General features: G+C 36.5%; 1 protein-coding gene across 1 annotated transcript in view; it reads right to left on the reverse strand.

Annotated features, from left to right (window-relative positions):
• RNF141 (ring finger protein 141) overlaps positions 1-23,742 on the reverse strand; it is a 42,616-nt gene that overhangs the window by 6,669 nt on the left and 12,205 nt on the right. Inside the window, exons 4-5 of the mRNA XM_070626354.1 lie at positions 18,046-18,227; positions 13,013-13,120 (exon numbers count right to left, since the gene is read on the reverse strand). Coding sequence (XP_070482455.1) covers positions 13,013-13,120; positions 18,046-18,227 — 290 coding nt within the window. The remainder of the gene's footprint in view (positions 1-13,012; positions 13,121-18,045; positions 18,228-23,742) is intronic.

The raw sequence follows: 23,742 nt of genomic DNA on the forward strand, positions 1-23,742 counted from the left end.
AACTCATAATAAGAAAACATACAAAAGTAATAATCTCACTGGAAAAGGTAAATTTATACTAAAGGTAGTGGATCAGTCACTTATAAAGCAAGTATGAAGGTCAAAAGTAGTAAAATTACAATAATTAGTTAAGGGACGCATAAAATAAAAAGATGTAAAATGTGCCATCGAAAACAAAATGGGGGCAGATGTCAGCATCATGGCAGAGTGAGTTCTCACGTGATCTCTCCCCTCCACGATACAACAAAAAAGACATTCATACTCCAACAGAGGACATCCATGCAACTCAAAAGACATCTGAGAGACCCAAGCAGCTATATGTTGGAGGGCAGAGAGGCTGGAGCCCCCCTTGGAGGAGGTGGATGGGGTCAGAGAAAACATTTGCTCCCTCCCGAAAAGACTGCAATCCAGGACTGCAGGTGGCCTCTGAGAGGGAAGGAAGGGAAGAGGGAGTGCTAGTTAGCAGGAACATCAAAGATCCCCGAGGTCCCTCACAGCCTAGTGAAAAGCCTCCTACTGAGGTGAAAGCTATTGTGGGGGTGACTTCATCAAGCCAACACCCCAGGAGGGCAGATAGTGAGGGCAGAACAAGTAAGCCCACAAGAGCACACAGAAGAAAGCATCCCCACCCTCACTCCCAGCACTGGCTCCAGGACCTGGGATCCTCGTGGAACACAGAGGGCTCAGAATACGCATCTCTTGACCCACACCCAGTGGGCGATACGTAGTAATGTCAATCAACAATACCAGGATGCAGAAAAACAGAGCCATGCCCTAAAGCAGTATCAAAAATTATATTAAATCTCCAGACCAGAGGAAAAATGACAAGTACCCAGAAATCAGTCCTGAAGACACAGAAATATGTAATCTAAATGACAGAGAATTAAAAATAGCTATCATCAAAAAACTCAACGAGTTAAAAAGAGAATGTAGAGAAACAAATCAATGAGTTTATGAGCTACTTCACAAAAGAGATGGAAACTAAAAGAAGAACCAGTAAGAAATATTGGAGATGAAAGATACAATGGAAGAGATAAAACAAAATATGGATTTCCTGAATGCTTGAGTGGACATCATAGAGGAGTGAATCAGCATAACAGAGGACAGACATATTGAAATGCTGCAGATAGAGAAGGAGAGAGAACTAAGACTAAAATGAAATGCAGAAAGTCTCAGAAATATCTGACTCAATTAGGAAATGCAACATAAAAATTATAGGTATTCCCGACGGAGAAGAGGAGAATGGAGCAGAAAGCTTGTTCAAAGAAATAATAGCGGAGAACTTCCTGAACCTGGGGAAGGAGATGGAAATCCACGTGAAATAGGCCAGTAGATCTCCTAAATATCTCAATGTAAAAAGACCTACTGCAAGGCATATAGTAGTGAAACTGGAAAAGTGAATGACAAAGAAAAAACACTAAGGGCAGCAAGGCAGAAGAAAATAACCTACAAAGGAACCCCTATCAGGCTTTCAATGGATTTCTCTGCAGAAACCTTACAGGATAGGAGAGACCAGAATGACATATCCACATCTTTGAAGGACAAAAACTTTCAGCTAAGAATACTCTACCCAGCGAAAGTATCCTTTAGATATGATGGAGGAATAAAAACTTTCCCAGATAAACAAAAGTTAAGGGAGTTTGTAGCCACAAGATTGCCCACCCCCCAAGAAATCCTCAAGAAGGCCCTCATACCTGAAAAAAAAAGGAGAAAGGGGTTAGAAAGCACGGAGTAAGAACATAAATAGATAAAATGAGAAAATTGTAGATATACATCAGAACAGGTTAGCAAATACTAGAGTATAATATTAAAGATAAAGGGAAGGAAAACACCAAAAACAAATATAATCTTGTCATTTTAACCACAAACTCACAACACAAGAGGGAATAAATGTGACAAAAACAACATAGAAGGGGAAGAGGAAGGGCACTGAATCGGTTTGGTCTAAACAAATAAGAGGCCATCAGAAACGGACTATCTTATCTAAGATATTTTGCATAGAAACCCCATGGTAACCACTAAACAAAAAAGCAGAACAGAAACACAAATAATATATAAGGAGAAAACAAAGAAACCCAACATAAAAAAACTACATAACTCAATTGGTAGATTGAAACACAAGAAACAAAGGAAATACAGGAGAACCGGAAAATGAGTGATAAAATGACAGCAATTATCCCTTATATATTGATAATCACCCTAAATGTAAATGGATTGAATTCTCTGATAAAAAGACACAGAGTGGCGAGATGGATTAAAGAACAAGACCCAACAATATGCTGCCTCCAGGAAACCCATCTCAGCTCCAACGACAAACACAGGCTCAGAGTAAAGGGATGGAAGATGATACTCCAAGCTAATGGCAAACAAAAGAAAGTAGGTGTTGCAGTACTTATAGCAGAAAAAGTAGACTTCAAGATAAGACAGGTAAAGAGAGACAAAGAGGGGTAATATACAATGATCAAAGGGACATTCCACCAAGAAGACATAACACTTACAAATACCTATGCACCCAACACAGGATCACCAAAGTACATAAAGCAACTACTAACAAACCTTAAAGGAGATATTAATAATAACACAATAATAGCAGGGGACCTCAACACTCCACTCACGTCAGTGGATGGATCATCCAGACAGAAAATTAACAAGGAAACAGTGGAATTAAATGAAAAGCTAGACCAGTTGGACCTAATAGACATATATATAACACTCCATCCAAAAACAGCAGAATACACATTCTTCTCAAGTGTGTACGGAACATTCTCAAGGATATGTTGGGAAACAAGGCAAGCCTCAGTAAATTTAAGAAGATTGAAATAATAAACATCTTTTCCAATCACAACACTATGAAGCTAGAAATTAATTACAAGAAAAAAGCTGAGAAAGGCACAAAGATGTGGAGACTAAACAACATGCTATTGAACAACCAATGGATCACTGAAGAAATTAAAGGAGAAATAAAAAAAATCTGGAGCCAAATGAAAATGAAAATGTACCATACCAACTCATACGGGATGTGGCAAAAGCAGTACTAAGAGGGAAATTCATTGCAATACAGGCTCACCTTAACAAATAAGAAAAATCCCAAATAAGTAATCTCAAATTATACCTAACTGAATTAGAAAAAGAACAAACAAAGCCCAAAGTCAGCAGAAGGAGAGAAATAATAAAAATCACAGCAGAAATAAATGCTATTGAAACAAAAAAGGCAGTGAAAGGATGAATGAAACAAAGAGCTGGTTCTTTGAGAAGATAAAAAAAATTGATAAACCCCTTGCCAGACTTACAAAGAAAAAAAGAGAGGAAGCTCAGATAAATAAAATTAGAAATGAAAGAGAAGGAATAACAATATACCACAGAAATACAAAGGATCATAAGAGAATACTATGAAAAGCTATATGCCAACAAAATGGACAATCTAGAAGAAATGGATAAATTCTTAGACGCTTACAACCTCCCAAAGCTGAATCAAGAAGAAATAGATAATCTGAACAGACCAATCACAAGTAAAGACATTGAATCAGTAATCAAAAGCATCCCAAAAAATAAAAGCTCAGGACCAGATGGCTTCCCTGGAGAATTCTACCAAACTTTCAGAGAAGATTTAATACCTGTCCTTCTCAAGCTGTTCCAAAAAATTAGGGAAGATGGAATGCTTCCTAACACATTCCATGAGGCAATCATCACTCTGATACCAAAGCCTGACAAGGACAAGACAAAAAAGGAAAATTACAGGCCAATATCACTGATGAACATAGATGCAAAAATCCTCAACAAGATATTGACAACCTGAATACAGCAATACATCAAAAAGATCATACATCATGATCAAGTGGGATTTATACCAGGGACACAGGGATGGTTCAACATCCACAAATCAATCAATGTGATACACCACATTAACAAAATGAGGAATAAAAACCACATGATCATCTCAATAGACACAGAGAAAGCATTTGACATGATCTAACAGCCATTTATGATAAAAACGCTTAAAAAAACGGGGATAGAAGGAAATTACCTTAACATAATAAAGGCTATATATGATAAACCCACAGCCAACATCATACTCAATAAGGAAAAACTGAACGCCATTGCTCTGAGAACAGGAACAAGACAAGGATGCCCACTATTACACTCTCACTCCAATATAGTACTGGAGGTTTTAGCCAGACCTATTAGGCAAGAGAAAGGAATAACAGGAATCCAAACAAGTAGCGAAGAAGTGAAACTCCTGCTGTCTGCAGACAACATGATCTTATATATAGAAAACCCTAAAGAATCCATTGGAAAACCATTAGAAATAATTAACAACTACAGTAAAGTTGCAGGGTACAAAATCAACTTACAAAAATCAGTTGCATTTCTATACTCTAAAAATGAACTTACAGAAAAAGAACTCTAGAATACAATTCCATTTACTTGCAACAAAACGAATAAAATATCTAGGAATAAATTTAACCAAGGAGGTGAAGGACTTATACAATGAAACTATAAGATATTATTGAAACAAAGAGATGATGATATAAGGAGATGGAAAGAGATTCCATGTGCACGGATTGGAAGAATAAACATAGTTAAAATGTCCATACTACCCAAAGCAATCTACAGATTCAATGCAATCCCAATCAGAATCCCAATGACAATCTTCACAGAAACAGAACAAAGAATCCTAAAATTCATATGGGGCAACCAAAGACCCCGAATTGCTAAAGCAATCTTGAGAAGAACAAAGCTGAAGGCATCACAATCCCTGACTTCAAAATGTACTACAAAGCCATAGTAATCAAAACAGCATGGTACTGGTACAAAAACAGCCACATAGATCAATGGATCAGAACTGAAAGCCTATAAATAAAACCGCACATCTATGGACAGCTAATCTTTGACAAAGCTGCCAAGAAAATAAAATGGAGAAAAGACAGTCTCTTCAATAAATGGTGTTGGGAAATCTGGACAACCACTTGCAAAAGAGTGAAAGTAGACCATTATCTCATGCCATACACAAAAATAAACTTAAAATGGATCAAAGACTTGAAGATAAGTCCTGAAACCATAAAACTCCTGGAAGATAATATAGGTAGTACACTCTTTGACCTTGAACTTAAAAAGTATCTTTTCGAAAACCATGTCTTCTCAGACAAGGGAAATAAAAGAAAAAACAAACAGGTGGGACTTCAGACTAAAGAGCTTCTGCAATGCAAAAGAAACTAGGATCAAAACCAAAAGACAATCCATCAATTGGGAGAAAATATTTGCAAATCATATATCCAACAAAGGGTTAACCTTCATAAAATATAAGGAACTCACACAACCGAACAACAAAAAGACAAACAGGCCGATCAAAAAATGGGCAGAGGATATGAACAGACTTTTTTCCAAAGAAGATATACAGATGGCCAATACACACATGAAAAAATGTTCAACATGACTAATTATCAGGGAAATGCAAATCAAAACTACGCTAAGATACCACCTTACACTTGTCAAAATGGTTATAATCACTAAGACTAAAAACAACAAATGTTGGAGAGGGTGTGAGAAAAGGGAGCCCTCATACACTGCTGATGGGAATGTAAACTGGTGCAGCCACTATGGAAAACCGTATGGATATTCCTCAAAGAACTTAAAATAGAAATACCATATGACCCAGCTATCCCACTACTGGGTATCTACCCAAACAACTTGAAATCAACAATCCAAAGTGACATATGTACACCTATGCTCATCATAGCACTATTCACAATAGCCAAGACATGGAAGCAATCCAAGTGCCCATCGACCAATGATTGGATAAAGAAGATGTGGTGTATATATATACAATGGAGTACTACTCAGCCAAAATCATCCAAAACCAAAAGACAAAATCGTCCCATTTGCAACAACATGGATGGACCTGGAGGGTATTACGCTAAGCAAAATAAGCCAGACTGAGAAAGTCAAACACCATATGATTTCACTGATATGTGGAATATAAACAAACACATGGACAAAGAAAATTGTTCAGCAGTTACCAGGGGAAGGGGGGACGGAGGGTTGGCAAAGGGGGTGAAGGGGAGCACTTATATGGTGACGGGCAAGAAATAACGTACAACTGAAATTTCACAATGATGTAAACTATTATGAACTCAATAAAGAAGAAAAAAAAAACCAAAACAGGGGAAGTAGTAAAAATGTTATACTTTGGAATGTGTTGAAATTTAAGTTGCTATTAACTTAAAAGAGACTGTTACACACATAGGATGTTTTATGTGAATGTTACAGTAACCACAAAGAAAAAACTTATAGTAAATATATAAAAGAAAATGAGAAAGGAATCTAAACATACCACCAAAGAAAACCATCAGAGAAGAAGAAAGGAACAGAGAGCAACTACAAAAACAGCCAGAAAACAATGAACAAAATGGCAATAAGTACATACCTATCAATAATTACTTTAAATGTTAATGGAGTAAATTCATTTATAAATATATATACACACCCAATATAGGAGCATCAAAATACATTAAGACCAAGATCCTGGAACAGAGAGGAGCTATCAGTTTTTAATGTAGTTTATAGAACCTAATATGGATATTCTGTGCACCAGCATCACCAAAATATATCAACTAGCACACATATACCTTAGTATATATCTGTATAAGACCTAGCCTGTCTTTCACAACCTAGAAGAAATGCATAAATTCCTAGAAACATACAACCTACCAAGACTGAAATCATGAAGAAATAGAAAATTTAAACAGACCGATTAGTAGTAAGGAGATTGAATAAGTAATAAAAAATCCACCAACAAATAAAAATTCAGGACCAGATGGCCTCACTGATGAAATCTTAGTACAAAACTTAAAGAAAGAATACCAATCCTTCTCAAACTCCTCCAAAAAATAGAAGATGAGGGAACTTACAAACTCATTTTATAAGCCCAGCATTACCCTGATAACAAAACCAAAGACACTACAAAAAAGAAAACTACAGGCCAATATCCCTGTTGAACATAGGTGCAAAAATCCTCAACAAAATATTAGCAAACCAAATCCAATAACACATTAAAAGGATCATACACCATGATGAAGTGGGATTTTTTCCCAGGGATGCAAGGATGGTTTGACATCTGCAAATCAATCAACGTGATAGAGCACATTAACGAAACAAAGGATATAGGGCCAGCCCCATGGCCGAGTGGTTAAGTCCGAGAGCTCCGCTTCGGTGGCCCAGGGTTTCGCCAGTTCGAATCCTGGGCAAGGACATGGCACTGCTCGTCAACCCATGCTGAGGCGGCATCCCACATGCCACAACTAGAAGGACCCACAACTAAAAATGCACAACTATGTACTGGGGTGCTTTGGGGAGAAAAAGGAAAAATAAAATCTTAAAAAAAAAATTAATTATTAAAAAAAAACACAAAGGATAAAAATCATAGGATAATCTAATAGATGCAGAAAAAGCATTTGACAAAATTCAACATCGCTTTATGATAAAAATTCTTAGCAAAGTGGGTATAGAGGCAACGTACCTCAACCTAACAAAGGCCATATATGACAAACCCACAGCTAACATCATACTCAAAGGTGAAAAGCTGAAAGCTTTTCCTCTGAGATCAGGAACAAGACAAGGATGCTCACTCTTGCTACTTTTATTCAACATAGTATTGGAAGTCCCAGCCACAGCAATTAGCCAAGAAAAAGAAATACACATCCAAACGGGAAAGGAAGAAGTAAAACTGCCAACATTTGCAGATGACATGATACTATACAGTCACATGCTGTGTAACATTTCAACCAGCAATGGACTGCATATACAATGGTGGTCCCATAAGATTAGTACCATATGGTCTAGGTGTGCAGTAGGCTACACCATCATAAGTACACTCTATGATGTTTGCACAGTGACAAAATTGCCTAACAACATATTTCTCAGAACACATCCCCATTCTTACACGATGCATGACTGTATATAGAAAACTCTAAAGACTCCACCAAAAAACTACTAGAATTAAGAAATGAATTCAGCAAACTTGCAGGATACAAAATTATTATACAGAAATCTTTGCATTTCCAGACAGTAATAATGAACTATCAGAAAGAGAAATTAAGAAAAGAACCCCATTTATAATTGCACCAAAAAGAATAAAATACCTAGGAATAAACTTAACTAAGAAGGTGAAAGACTTGTACTCTGAAAACCATAAGACACTGATGAAACAAACTGAAGATGACACAAATGGAAAGATATACTGTGCTCATGGATTGGGAGAATTAATATTGTTAAAATGTCCATACTATCCAAAGCAATCTACAGATTCAATCCCTATCAAAATACCAATGGTATTTTTCACAAAACTAGAAAAAATAATCTAAAATTTGTATGGAACAACAAAAGACCCCAAATAGCCACACCAATCTTGAGAAAGAAGAACAACGCTGGAAGTATCACACTCCCTGATTTCACACTATACTACAAATCTATAGTAATCAAAACAGTATGGTACTGGCACAAAACAGATACATAGACCAATGGAACAAAATAGAGAGCCCAGAAATAAACCCAGGCTTATGTGGTCAATCAGTCTACAACAAAGGAGGCAAGAATATACAGTGGGGAAAAGATGGTCTCTTCAATAAACGGTGCCGGGAAAACTAGAAAGCTACATGAAGAAGAATGAAACTGGACCACTATCATACACAATATACAAAACTAAACTAAAAATGGATTAAAGATTTGAATGTAAGACCTGAAATCATAAAACTCCTAGAAGAAAATACAGAGAGGAAATTCTGTGACATTGCTCTTAGCAATATTTTTTTCAATATGACTCCTTAGGCAAGGGCAAAAAAAGCAAAAATAATAAATGGGACCACATCAAACTAAAAAGCTTTTGCACAGTGAAGGAAACCATCAATGAAATGAAAAGAGAAGCTACTGAATGGAAGAAGATATTTATGCAAATGATACATACAATAAGGGGTTAACATCCAAAATACATAAAGAACTCAATAGAAAAAACCAAACAATCTATTAAAAAATGGGCAGAGGATGTGGATAGACATTTTTTCAAAGATGACATACATATGGCCAACAGGCACATGAAAAGATGCTCAACATCACTAATCATCAGAGAAATGCAAATCAAAACCACAGTGAGATATCACCTCACACCTGTCAGAATGGCTATTATCAAAAAGACAATAAATAACAAGTGTTGAAGAGGACGTGGAGAAAAGGGAACCCTTGTGCAGTGTTGGTGGGAATGCAAATTGGTGCAGCCACTATGGAAAACAGTATGGCGATTCCTCAAAAAATTAAAAATAGAACTACCATACAATCCAGCAACTCCACTTCTGGGTATATATCCGAAGAAAATGAAAACACTAATTCAAAAAGATATGAACTCCTATGTTTCCTGCAGCATTACTTACAATAGCTAAGATATGGAAACAAATTAAGTGTTCATTGATAGAGGAATGGATAAAGAAGATGTGGTAAATATACACAATAGAATATTATATAGTCATAAAAAAGAATGAAATCTTGCCATTTATGACAATACAGATGGACCTAGAGGGTATTATGCTAAGTGAAATAAGTCAAACAGACAAAGACAAATACTGTATGATTTCACTTACACGTGGAATCTAAAAAAACAAAATAAAATAAACAGACTCACAGATACAGAGAACAGATTGGTGGTCACTAGAGGAAAGGTGGGTCAGGGGAGGAGTGAAATAGGTGAGAGGGATCAAAAAGTACAAACTTCCAATCATAAAATGAGTAAGTCACAAGGACATAATGTACAACAAAGGGAATACAGTCAATGATATTGTAATAACTTTGCATGGTGACAGATGGTAACTAGACATATGGTGGTGATCATTTGGCAACATATAAAAATATTGAATCACTATGTTGTATGCCTGAAACTAATATAATATCCTATGTCAATTATACCTCAAAAAAAGGACAAAAAATATACTATTAAAAAAACAACAACCTGGAACTGACACAGATGTTAAAATTAGCAGACAAGAAAATTAAAGGTTATGATAACTGTATTCTATACATTAAAAAAACTAGAGGAAAGACTAAATATATTAAATAGAGACATGGAAGATATTAAAGAACTCAAATCAAACTTCTAGAGATGAAAACTACAATATCTGAAGTAAAAAACACACTAAGTGGAATTAATGGCAAGTTAGACATTGCAGAAAAAAATACTAGTGAATTTGAAAAGACATAGAATATTAACTATCCAAAATGAAACACAGAAAAAATTACTCAAAAAAGAAAACGAAAAAGGAAAATGGCATCGGTGAGCTGTGGGACAAATTTAGGTGGTCTAATATTTGTGTAACTGGAGTCCCAGAAGGAGAGGGAAAGAGAACAGAAAAAATATTTGAGAAAAGAATGGTTGAAAAATTTCCAAAATTGATGATACTACAAACCCACAAATCCAAGGAGATCAATGAAGCTAAAGCACAAGGAATAAGAAGAAAACTACTCTAAGGTACATCATAATCAAATTGTTCAAAAGAAAAGATTAAAAAAAAAAACACACCTTAAAAGCAACCAGAGAAAAAGAGGCATATTACTTACATAGGGAAAAAGATAAGGATGAGAGCAGACTTCTCATAGGAAACAATGTAAGCAAGATGAGGGTGGAGCAACATCGTTAAAGTAACTGGAAAAAAAAATACTATTAGTCTAGAATTCTACATCCAGAAAATATATCTTTCAAAAATGATGTTAGACATTCAAGAAAATCCCATGGAATCTACAGAAAAGGTATTAGAACTAATAAATGAATTTAGTAAGGTTTCAGGATACAAGATTAATACACAAAAATCTATTGTATTTCTATATACTAGCAACAAACAGAAATTGAAATGAAAAATAACATTTAAAATAGCATAAAATATAAAATACTTATTAGGGCTAAATCTGTCAAAGACACGCAACACTGAAAGCTACAAAAATTGATGAAAGAAATGAAATAAGACCTAAATTAATGGAGAAATATACTATGTTGGTGGGTTGGAAGACTCAATATTGTTTAGAAGTTAATACTTTCCAAATTAATCTATTTATCTGACACGATCCCAATCAAAATCCTTAGTTTTTTTGTAGAAATTGACAAGTTGATCCTAACCTCATACAGAAATACAAACGACCTAGAACAGCCAAAACAACTTAGAAAAGGAAGAACAAAGTTGCAGGACTAACACTCCCTGATTTTAAGACTTACAAAGCTTATTAATCAAGGTCATGCATTATCGATGTGAAATAGATAAATAGATCAAGGGAACAGAAGAGAGTCCAGAAATAGATGCACATATTTGAACAACTGATTTTCAATAAAGGTGCAGAGACAATTTAGTGAAGAAAACATAGTCTTTTCAACAAATTATACTGGAGCAACTGGACAGCTATACACGAAAAAAAAGAAAAAACATTTTGATCCATACCTCACATCATATACAAAAATAAAGACCTAAATATAAACCCTAAAAACTACAAAACTTTCGGAAGAAAATCTTTGAGACTTTGGTTAGACAAAGATTTCTTAGATATGACCTTAAAAAATCACTATCTGATAAATTGGACCTCATCAAAATCAAAAATCCTACTCTTCAAAAGACAATCTTAAGAGAATGAAAAGACAAATCACAAAGTGAGAGAAAATATTTGCAAATCATATACCTGATAAAGGACATGTATCCATAATATACAAAGAACTTCCAAACTTAACATGAAAACAATCCAAAGAAGAAAAGGGCAAAAGATTTGAATGGATACCCAAAGAAGACAAACAGATGGTAAATTAGCATATGAAAAGATGCTCAACATCATCAGCAGCAGGGAAATGCAAATTAAAACCACAATGAGATACCACTACACATCTCTTAGAATGGCTAAAATTAAAAGGATTGACCACACCAAGTATTGGCTAGGATACGGAGCAACTGGAACTCTCATCCACTGCTGGTGGGAGTGTAAAGGGACAACCACTTTGGAAGACAGCTGGCAGTTTCTTAAAAAGTTAAACATATCTACCATGTCATCTAGCATTCCACTTCAAGGTATTTACCCAAGAACAAAACAAAATATACATCCATGAAAAGACTTGTCCACAAATGTATACAGCAGCTTTATCTGTAATAGACAAAAATTGGAAAAAACCCAATGTCCATCGACAGATGAATGGATAAATAAGCTGTGGTATATCCATACAATGACTACTACTCAGCAATAAAAAGGAAGGAACTACTGATACATGCTACAACATGGATAAATCTCGAAGTAATTATAAGGAATGAAAGAACCAGAGGAAAAAAGAGTACATGCTGTATAATTCCATTTATAAAAATCCTAGGAAATCAAAATTATTTTATAGTGACTGAAAGCGGATTAGTAGTTGTCTGAGGGCGGGAAGGAGACTGCACAATGGGGCACAAGGAAACTTGTGGGGGTTATGGATTTGTTTACTATCTGGATTGTGATGACAGTTTTTACAGGTGTGTGTATATGTCAAAACACATCAAATTCTACTTTAAATATATGTAGTTTATTTTACGTCAATTATAAATTCTCCTAAATGCTTGATTCTTATTTTGTAAAATAATGAGCTTGACTAGCTGATCTCTAAAGTTCCTTCTAGGTCCAATACTCAATATTCAAGGATTCATATTATTCCTTCTAATCATATATAGAGAAAAAAATGAAGAGAAAAATGGAAGAAAAGGGGAAGTGTTTGAATCTAGACTTGTTAGGCACACATCTCCTTAGAACAAAAGTAAACTGTCAAAACTAAGATATATCCCCACATTTTATAAACTTTAGGTAGAAAAATAAAAATATTTTTAATCAGTAGGAGGCATGTCATAAAATTCAAGGCACTAAAGAACAAACTTTCTTATATTTAACTAGAATATTCTTGTATGTTTTGAAGTTTATTCATATACACTCTCTTATGTGACCTCTGCCTCTCCCATGAAGGCAGCAGACAACTTACCATTTATCAATACACTTCTGACAGAAGCTGTGGGCACAAGGCAGGATGAGGTCAACTCGACCATCCATACAGATGCAACACTCCTCTTCATCAGTCAGCTGCTTCACTCTGCAATGTGAAAACTGAGTTGGAGCAATGATATGCTCTACTGTCATTATGCTTTAAACTTTGTTTCCATTGCCTTAAAGAGCATTATCAAACACCTATGTGCCCTCTGGGGCCGGCCCTGTGGCTGAGCGGTTAAGTTCATGCACTCTGCTTTGGCGGCCCAGGGTTCCGTCAGTTCAAATCCTGGGCAAGGACATGGCACTGGTCATCAAGCCATGCTGAGGTGGCATCCCACATGCCACGACTAGAAGGACTCACAACTAAAAATATACAACTATGTAACGGGGGGCTTTGGGGAGAAAAAGGAAAAATAAAATCTTTAAAAAGAACAAAAAAAACAAAAAAACAAAAATCTATGTGCCCTCAGTATAAAGCACAACATGACTCATGCAAAATCAGACTGAATGAATATCTATTTTAGGGATAGCAAACATATTATGGAAGGAAGTCCTAAGAGGGGCAAATTTTATAAAGAAAGATTGGATAAGAGAGAAATTCTGTGATGGTTAAAAAGAAAATACAGACAAAAACTAGAAATATTCAGGTCATTCTAAAAATAACTTAGTCCATTTGAATCATACTGAATTTACATAAACAAATTCAACCAATATATGATTTATTCGCCACATAGGATACAAAGCTCTCAAAAACTCAGGCCTTGCCATCAGGGTCTTCCTCGGCTGATGCTGATAATGGGCATGTAAATGAAAGAATGGCTTGGTCTTAAGTATTAGGTGCTATGGGAAATACAAAAGAGAGAGAAAGCAAAGTCTCTGTCCTCAAGGAGTTCTTCCTTTCATCTTGGGAGGAAAAGAGAGGCTGAATCTTTTAGTCCAGCCACAATTTAGAGAGTCCCTGAATGAGCCAAGTGCCTTTGCCTGTGTGTTCCCCTTTCATGGGACACCTTGCGAGTTTGGTAAACTCCAACTGCAGCAACTCGGCTCAAGATGTCATCTTCTCTCTGTTCTCAAAACCAACATTTGCCTCAATTAAGGACTTAAACATTGCATTTAACTGGCTGTTTGTTGGCTGGTCTATCCATACACTATAAACTCTTTGAATATAGGGAGTTCGTCTAGGTTCTCAATAAACACTTCTTAAAGTGATTTTAATTTGCTTTTATCCTTTGTGCTATGCTGTAATTTTTAGGTTTTTTTCATCACACATGTATTACTTTTATAATTACATAAAAATTGAATGTTTCAAAGTATACACACTAGACTGTAAGCTTCTTAAGGGTAGGAGCTATCTCTAACTTGTTTTTATTCCCTACTGTGTCCACAGCACTGTATATAAGACATTGAAATAGCACTTTAAAATTTGTCAATTTGAACATAGAACATAAGAAAATGTCAAATGTGTATTACATGTATTACAGGCTAAGTAGAGAAGGAATAAAAGTACATTTCAAACATGTTGGAAAGATGAGGTAGAAAATGATAGGATTTCGACAGACAGAGGACATTCTCGGTGAATAAACAAAGCTGTGGAGGCAGAAAAAAGGCTGTGGCTGTGTGTGTGTGCGTGTGTGCATGTGTGTGTGTGTAACAAGGAGCCTGACATGATGCTCTGGGGAGAAAACTGAGAGAAAAGGTTGCTTAAATATAGTAGAGATAATCTGATCCCTGAATGTCAAAATAGTAAGTTTAAACTTGTTCTGACAGGCAAATTAGAATCAGAATTTGATCCAGGGGAAAGTGAACCCACACTGAAACAGTAGTTTAGGAAGATTAATTGGGAGTGCAGTAAGAGGGGCAGTCTAGAGGCAGGAGAACCAATCAGATCCACATTTCAGCAATTTACCTGGGAGACAATTAGGGCCTGTGTAAGGGGCATTACAAAAGACAAATCATCAGGATGTGGTAATAGATTAAATGTTATGCTTTAGTAATACACAAAAGAAGGCAGCCACTGAATTGAAATGGGGAAACTGAATGAAAACCTAGGTGGATATGGATCTAATGTATTTGATTTTTTCTATATATATTCACTTCAACGTTTAAGTGTCTTTTAGGTGCCATATACTGTGCCAGACCCAGATGAATTAGGATCTCTGCTTTTGAGGAGCTTACATTTTATGTCTAAGAATGTAGACTTGGGTGGCAGTAGCAGAGAATATAACTGAATCCATGAAGAATGACAGAATTCTGAAGATTAGAGCTTAAAAGTGAGGAGCACAGGGCTACAAAGAAGAACAGCATTCTGGATAGAGGTTAAAGAAAGAGCAGGAGACACAGAAGCGGCCAGTGGAACCTGTACAATGTTCACTTGATGTTTTGCTCCCTTCCTAGCAGCACAATGATCAGAAGAAGAAAGGAGAAAGAGTCTTGCTCTGTTTGTCCTTGTTTGACCACTTGTAGAGTGGAGTAGTTCGTTCTATGTCCACTACTCTGAAAAACATACTGACAGATAAAGGATCACCCAGGACAGCTCTGGGATGTGGAGGAGATTCATATGAACAAAGGCTCGGGGAGATTTTTTTTCAAATATTTGAAGGGCTAGAAGAGATAGCAGACCTGTTTGGTGGAATTCCAGAGGGCACAGCCACTGAAAGCAATAAGTAGAATACAGTAATAATCTAATAATAATGATAGTTAACTCTTACAGACATATTATTATGTGCCAAGCGCTCTTGTAAGCATTTTACATATACTAACTCAGCTCTCTCAACAGTCCTGTGAAGCAGATACTATTGCTACCATCCTCTTTTAAAAGATGAGGAAACTGAGGAAAGAGAATTTAATAACTTGTCCAAAGTTATACACTTAGCAGTAGAGCCAGGATTTGAACACAGGCAATTTGCTTCTACAGTCTGGGCTATGCTGCCTCAAGAAAGCCGGATTTTGGCTACTCTGAGGAATATTAAAGCAAACGGGAAAACTCCATGGTGATGAGGGCATCTGCATATGGAAAGGCTTGCTCCTCTGAGGCAGTGAGTCCCACACGACTGCAGGTGTTCAAGCACGAGCTGGACTACCACTTGTAGCCCATGCTGTAGTACAGGATCTTCATGCACGAGAGGGTGACAAAGCAGACCTGAAGAGCACGGCTATTGCAGACAGCCCCGAATGTGAGTCTCAGCGAGGCCAATTTCTAGCCATGTCACTTCTTTGTCTAAACTCAGTTTCTTCATCTGAAATGGGCCAACAAGTGAATTCCCATGGAGGTGCTGTGAGGATTCAATGAGTTTATACATAAAAGCACTTACCACAATGCCTAATACCCTGTAAGTACTAAAGAAATATAAACCACTAGTAGAAATATGCATCAGATGTAAGTTTGAACCAAATAAGCACCCCTTAAGATTCCTTTCATCCTGAAAAGTCTGTTTCCCTATGAACTATTCTATCAGGGTATAACTAAAATCCAAAAAACACAAAGGCAAGAAGCACCCCTAACCTACCAATCAGGTATCAAGTTTCCCAGTCTCAAGGGCACATGAAAAGGGATAACACACTTACCTTCTTCATTAAGATGACTGCAACAAGAAAAAAGTTTTACTTTCTTTTCATTTGCTACCACAGAGCTTAAATACACTGGTAAATGCCATTCTCAGCTTTTAAAATACTTTAAAAAAAGCCATCATCCTGGGGCCAGCCCCATGGCATAGTGGTTAAGTTTAGCATGCTCTGCTTTGGTGGCCTGGGTTTGGTTCCCAAGCAGGGACTTATACCACTCAGCAGTGGCCATGCTGTGGCAGTGACCCACATACAAAACAGAGCAAGACCGGCATGAGTATCAGCTCAGGGCGAATCTTCCTCAAGCAAAAAGAGGAAGATCGGCAACAGATGTTAGCTCAGGGAAACTCTTCCTCAGGGAAAAAAAATCATCATTCTGAAGAGGGAGAGGAAAAAAAGCAGAAAACCAGACACCTGTCTTTGAAAGATTAACTTTACAAAATACAGAAAAGATAAGCCTAAACACTGCCTATAATGTTCTAAAACTCATTTGGCATTTCAGTAACACTTTTACAGCCCAAACCTGGAAAACCAAATCATCCTTTTAAAGATAAACAGGAAATGATAAATGGAAAATACAATTTTACTACAAGATGGTATTTGGAAACCGGTTGTTTAAGAATGGACCAGAAAATGCAACTGTAAATGGGGCAATAAAAGAGAAATTCTGGTTAAGCATATTCTTATCTGTAAGGTAAAAGACACTGTCAATACAGACTTCTGCTGTCTGCCCAGTAGGACAATAAGACAGGATGTCAACAGGTCTGGACACACATAAGACTTTTTCCAATGAGGCATTTACAAGTTTAAATTATGGTCATAGTTGTCAAATGGCAACAGGTGGCAGCTTTCACATGCCAAAAGCATTATAGAGAAGGAAAAGAAAGTTTAGATAGAACAATAATATATTAGGCCTGAGTAAACAAGTACCATCCCAGAAAACTCTGGCTGACTTCATTTCCTTCTGGTAGCTCAGTATACGCAATATGTGCACCAAATACTTGTTTGTTCCTGAATGGGCTGCCAAGTCCAGGAGCCAATATTTAACATTTTAATGCTCCAATTAGTCAGGTACTTTTAAGAAAAACTGGGATGGTTTTGCCAGATTCTTGAGCCTAATTCCCTGAAGGGCTTTGATTGCCTAAGAAGCTAAATATCAACTATAAAAGAGGCACTATCTTCTTTGTCATTAAATGCAAATACATAGAGTGGAGAGTGGACTCATGGAAACCGGGTTGACAAAAACATTACCTGGTGTGAGTCACTTCAGTTTTTCTTTAATTTGGCACTCTAACGATGTCCTGAAGCACAGAACAATCCAAAAACTGATCTGGGATATATTATCAACTGAGACAAAAAGTAATGTGATTTAAGACATCACAAAGAGCACCAGCAAACATACTAACAAGATTTCAGTAGCTCGCAGATTGGAAAATAAGTGAAACACGGTAATGATGCCTTGTCTACCTTCCCATCCAAAGACTAGCCTGACAGGATGTGACAGATGATGAGTTTTCATCAGCGTCTTCAGAGGTGGAGCTCTGGGCCAATACTCCTGCTGCTTGACTTGTGATGTCTTTATAAAGCTGAAGAAACTGGTACAAATTCATGATTCGTGATGCTTCCACAATGCCACTGCTTTTGTTAATCTAAAAATACAAAGAAAATGAAAAAAAAAGTCGATTATTTCTCTGATGGATTTTTCCTTAAAAGGGGGAACAAATATTTAGTCAAACATCCTAGGAAATAGAAGTTTTCAAGATTTGCAAATTACCTAACAAGACAGCAAGAATCTGAACAAATGAATATTATCATGTCCCCTACATTTGTAGGGTTCAAAGTACTTTTACACAAATTTGTCTCATTTGATTCTCAAAACAACTCTGTAGGGTTGGTTAGGCATTATCCTGTTTAGAGCTGATGAGGTTAGGTGACTTTCCCAGACTTAAGAAATGAATTTTAGAGATCAGTATTGACAATTTGTTTCATTTTAATTTTTTAATTAAAGAATTTCTTAAAGGATTTATTCGAATCTAACAACCACATGCCATTCTACTATAACTGAAACAACAGATTGCTTTCTTTAATATCTTAAGTTCTACTTTACACCAAAACTTCCAGATTAAAGCAAAAAAAAAATTACATGAAAGTTAATCCTAACAAAAAGTGGTTGAATTTTTCCCAGAAGGTCATTTTGAGCTTTAGCAAAAGACTCGTTTAACGTGAAGTGGAACCAGTGGCCTAGAGGCTGTACCTCTCCCCACTCTAGCTTACATTCTTAGTATGAGGAGATATTTGTGGCAAGTGTTGGGTAATAGGTAAGGAGAGATAATATTGCTTTCATAAGATTTGAGAAATCATAGAGTGGGGCATACATTCTCTTTTGAAATGACCAAAGCTAGTAGGATGAGGGCATAATATTGTTGGATGAAGAACCTGAGCCAATCAGAGACAGATTAGAGAAGTGAAAGACTTCCTTTCAGCACAGGAGATGGTAATGGAAAACTGTGGGAACAGAGGAAGCGATGAAATCTATTAAGTTCATATAAAAGTAAATGGAACAACAAAATTAGAAAATATTTAGAAAGAAATGAAGAGTGCAGGGAGAGATATAGATAGAAGGCCTTAAAATTGTGAATGAAGAAGGTTTGGAAACATATTGATGGAAATGGGGATATGAGAAAGTGAGGTAGTTAAGTTACATATTGAAAAAACATTACTATAGCAGCATTTCAATATTTGGAATGAATATAATAATAGTTGTAACCAATATTTATTAATTGTTTACAATTTGAGAAGGCAGTGAGAGAAAAATTGAGCGTCAAGCATGAATCAAGATTCCATACTAAAAAGATGGTACAACTATCTCTAATAATCAGAAAATTGATTAAATTCTGGGAAGGTAAGATCTATATAGAATTGAAAATATGTAATATTCTTTGTAATAAAAGATTATACATGGGAGGGAGAACAAATAAACAGAATTAAAGGTCATAGGAATTTATACAGGCTTACAAAATAGACTTTCAGAGCTGAGGAAACTGAGGCAGTCTTCCTTTGGAACTGCATAGTGCAGAAGAAATTAGGAAATAATTTATATAAACTTAGTGTTTAATAGCAAATTTATCAAACTACAACTATTATAATCATAGGATTCCTGCAACAAATATTTATTGAGTATCTATTATGTGGATGGTACAGGTACTATGTGCACCAGTCTAGGCACTGGTGACATAGCGTGTATAAAACAGACAAAAATCCTACACTATAGATGGGAGAGACAGACAAATAAAACATAGATTAGGTAAGATGGAAATAAGTGTTACAGAGAAGATTAAATGGAGGAGAGGAACTGTTGACGGGCTGTAGAGAAGGCCTAAGAGAGAAGGTGACATTTAAGAATGGGAAGAGGTGCAGGAATGAGTCATGGATCTCTGGGGAAAGATCATTCCAGGCTGAGCGAATAGGATGTGCAAAGACTGTGAGGCAGAAGTGTACCTGGCAATGAGTGCAGCAGGGAGTCCAGAGCGGTTGGAAAAGAATGAGAGAGGAAAGAGTGGTAGAAGATAATGTTAGAGGGTGAGGCAGGAACAGAACGTACAGGACTTTGCTGATCATGGTAATGACTTTGGCATTTATTCCAAGTGCATGGGAAGTCACTGGAGGGTTTTGAGCCAAGGAGTGATATGATCTGATTTCATTTCAGATTAAGAGTGGCAAAGACTGGCTGTCATGCTTCGGCTAGACAGAATGGGGGCAGGAACAGAAGCAGGGAGACCAGTCAGGAGGCCACTGGAACATTCCTGGTGAGAGACGACAGTCGCCAGCAATAGGGTGGTAGTAGTGGTGATGGTGAGAACTGGCCAGGTTCCGAATATATTTTGAAGAGAAAACTGACAGGATTTACCTATGGGTTGACTGTGGGGAGAAGAGAAGAGAAAAAAAGAAGTTGAGGATCACTCCAAGGTTTTGGTCTAAGTAACAAGACGAATGAAGATAATGTAACTCATCAGGTTTCTTAACAGCCACCTTAGCCCATACTTTTTAATTAATCTATTAATTTTTCTAACTTTGTTCCTATAAAATATTCCATTTAAACATCATTTAGATTATTTTTTATAATGAATTAAATGTTGAGGATAATCATCATAACAGATGGCAGATGGTCAAGATGAGGTCATATTGTAAATACAGAAGGGTACAGCACCATTGTTTTTAAGTTTCTTAAGATTAAGAAATATGAAATTTCAGTCTCCTATCAGTTTTTCATATTGGCCTTCAACTCTTTTCCTAATGTAAACACTGACTTACCATATTCTTTCAAAAAAGACTTAAGGAATGCAAATAGAAACACTTCTTTAGACTAATCTAAAATCAAGAACAATTACACAAATGAAAGATCTGATTGCTTATGTCTTCAATATGTCTTCTGTTTTTCTATTTAGGATCTTATTTTAAGGAAGATGTTTAATCACATACCATATGCAATGGTTAGAGACACTGAGGCAAAAAGGAGTTTGACTAATTGTAAAATTAAACATTAATTCTGTGTTTGCCAAAGAGGAGCAACAGAAAACTAAGGGATCAGAAACCTGATATGTTCATATCCTCACAGCTTTCTACAATGCATACTGGCCTCTTCGATGTGAGCTGAGTCCTTTATGAAATAAAGACAGAGGGAATGTAATTTAGATACTACACTGTATCAATAAAAAAGGAAAGTTTCAACCCATCCCAGTCATTTAGAATGAGAGTATTTCTTCAACAGATTTTTGTTCACTCAAAATATATTCAGTTCCTACGAGGTGCAAAGCACTACAGGCTGTAAGAGATACAAGGATGAATCTAGACAGAGTTCCTGCCCTCGGGAGCTTACTAGCTAGTAGGGGAGCTAAGAACCTAAATGAATAACTTTATACTTAACATAGAATTTAATTATGAAGTACGAATAAAGTGCTGCTAGAATTTAGAAGAGGCAAGAGAATTTCTGTCAGGGAAGACTTTATGGATGAGATGGTATTTGTGGTGGGCCTTTAAAGAGACATCAAGTTTACGGAGAAATAAAAGATGTGGCAGAAAACGTTGGTTGATTACCCAAATGTCATTCCTACTTTTCATTGCCAGCAGAGCCCTGATTTTGTTTTGGTGTCTACCACTACCTGAAATGACTCAGGAGTCTATCCTGGTTAGTCTAATCTTAATTACGGTAATCACATCCCCTCTGTCAGTGTAGGCATAAGAAGGGGACATGAGCTAATATTCACCCAACGAGTTGGGAAGAGGGATCTGCTAGGTCTTTGAATTAACCAATCCAGGAGCTGCTTTATATCAAGATTTCTTGAGACGTGAGAAAATAAATACTGTTTTTGTTTAAATTGGCAGAACAGGGGTTTTCTGTGACTTGTAGCTAATGGCAATTTAAATGACAAAGGAATGGACATTCTAGTTGAGGAAACTCAAAGAGCAGAGGCACCAAGGTGGGAAAGGTAACAGCTATACCGCCTTAAATTAGTTAAGCCTGGTGAGAGACTGTGGAGTGCAAAAGGGGATAGCAGTGAATAAAGCAGAAAAGATAGTTCAGCGTCATATTGTAGAGGACCTTGACTGCCAGGTTAAGGAGTCAGGACTATTTTGTAGCCAATGAGGAACTGTTGAAGAATTTTAAGCAGGGAGGTGATCTGATGAGACTTGTGCTTGAGAAATGTTAATCTCAAAGCATCATTAATTAGAAATACAAGAGTCTGGGGCTGGCCCTGTGGCCGAGTGGTTAAGTTCAGTGTGCTCTGCTTCAGTACCCCAGGTTCAGTTCCCAGGTGTGGACCTACACCACTCATCAAGCCATGCTGTGGTAGTGACCCACATACAAAATAGAGGAAGACTGGCATGGATGTTAGCTCAGGGCAAATCTTCCTCAGCCAAAAAAAGAAAAAAAAGAAAGAAATAGAAGAGTCTGGAGGTGTGGAGATTAATACAGAATCTAAGGTAATCTGGATGAGAAGAAAGAGGGGCCTGAGCTGTAGTTACAGTCTCCTGGAGGGCAGGGAATTTGTCTTACGAACAAACTGGAAGTAAAACCTAGTAAGAGGTAAAATGACAAGATCAGATTACTGGTTACTGTAGAGGAGAGGGCAAGAAAAGAAGAAAGAATGCATGTTTTCCAGAAATGACCTTTCTTATTAGAGTTGTTATAAATTCCACCCATGATTCACTTGAGGTTGACTTCCAAATAGTTCTGAAAGAATATGTGCCAGGTAAACTTGCAGCCGTGGGATGGCGCAGTATCGGAGATACTGAGCCTACTTGAATGGATTTTACATTTTTTAGCCCAATTCTTCACTTCTTCTTTACTTTATTCCTTTGCAAAGTCAAAAGTTGCAGATTCCCAGAGTTCTTTTGGGAGTGTGTGTATTTATGACACTGTAAAAAATCCCTAATGAATTTAATATACTATAAACTCAACAACAACAAAAACAGAAAACGGGAAAAATAAGTTTACAATTTTTGATCCCAGGAATTGAAGTATAACAAAACAGGATCTTGGATCAAGTTGTCAGTATTTCAATGTGTCTTCTATTACTATGATTTCTAACACATTATACATCACACAAAGCTACACTGCTATCCATACTAGTACCACATTAGCTACCTGTGTCATGAATAATGCAAAAAATTTTTGAATGATGGTTCTCTGGCAGCTATTATCTCTCTAACATTTGGACTTTAAAAAAAATCAGCTAAGCAAATGTTCGATGTGAACAGACCCAGCTGAATGGTATTAAGCTGTATTATATATTTTCTCTAAATCAACTGTAAACTTTAAGCAGCTCCATTCAACTTCAAGCACTTAGTCAAGTCTGGAATTAACGTCTGTCTTTGCTCCTCTAATCCTCTTTAAAGTTCCTTTACTACTTAAATTGATGATAACTTCTAATTTGATCAGCTATCCATAAGTAATCCTGCTACACTTAAACTAGAGTTGTGGTAATCAACTCCCTGGGGAAATGTGGCTTATTAATTGGGGAGCCCCCAAGGTCCATAACACAAAGTAACAAATTCTCCTTACCCAGGTCCTCAACGGTTGATCAGGAATGGACTTTAGGGCATTCATGAATGTTCAACTTATTGTTTATGTGTATATGGATGATTTTACTGTTTGTTTGTTTA

The sequence above is a fragment of the Equus przewalskii genome, chromosome 6 (assembly GCF_037783145.1).
Source record: "Equus przewalskii isolate Varuska chromosome 6, EquPr2, whole genome shotgun sequence".
Taxonomy (NCBI): Eukaryota; Metazoa; Chordata; class Mammalia; order Perissodactyla; family Equidae; genus Equus; species Equus przewalskii.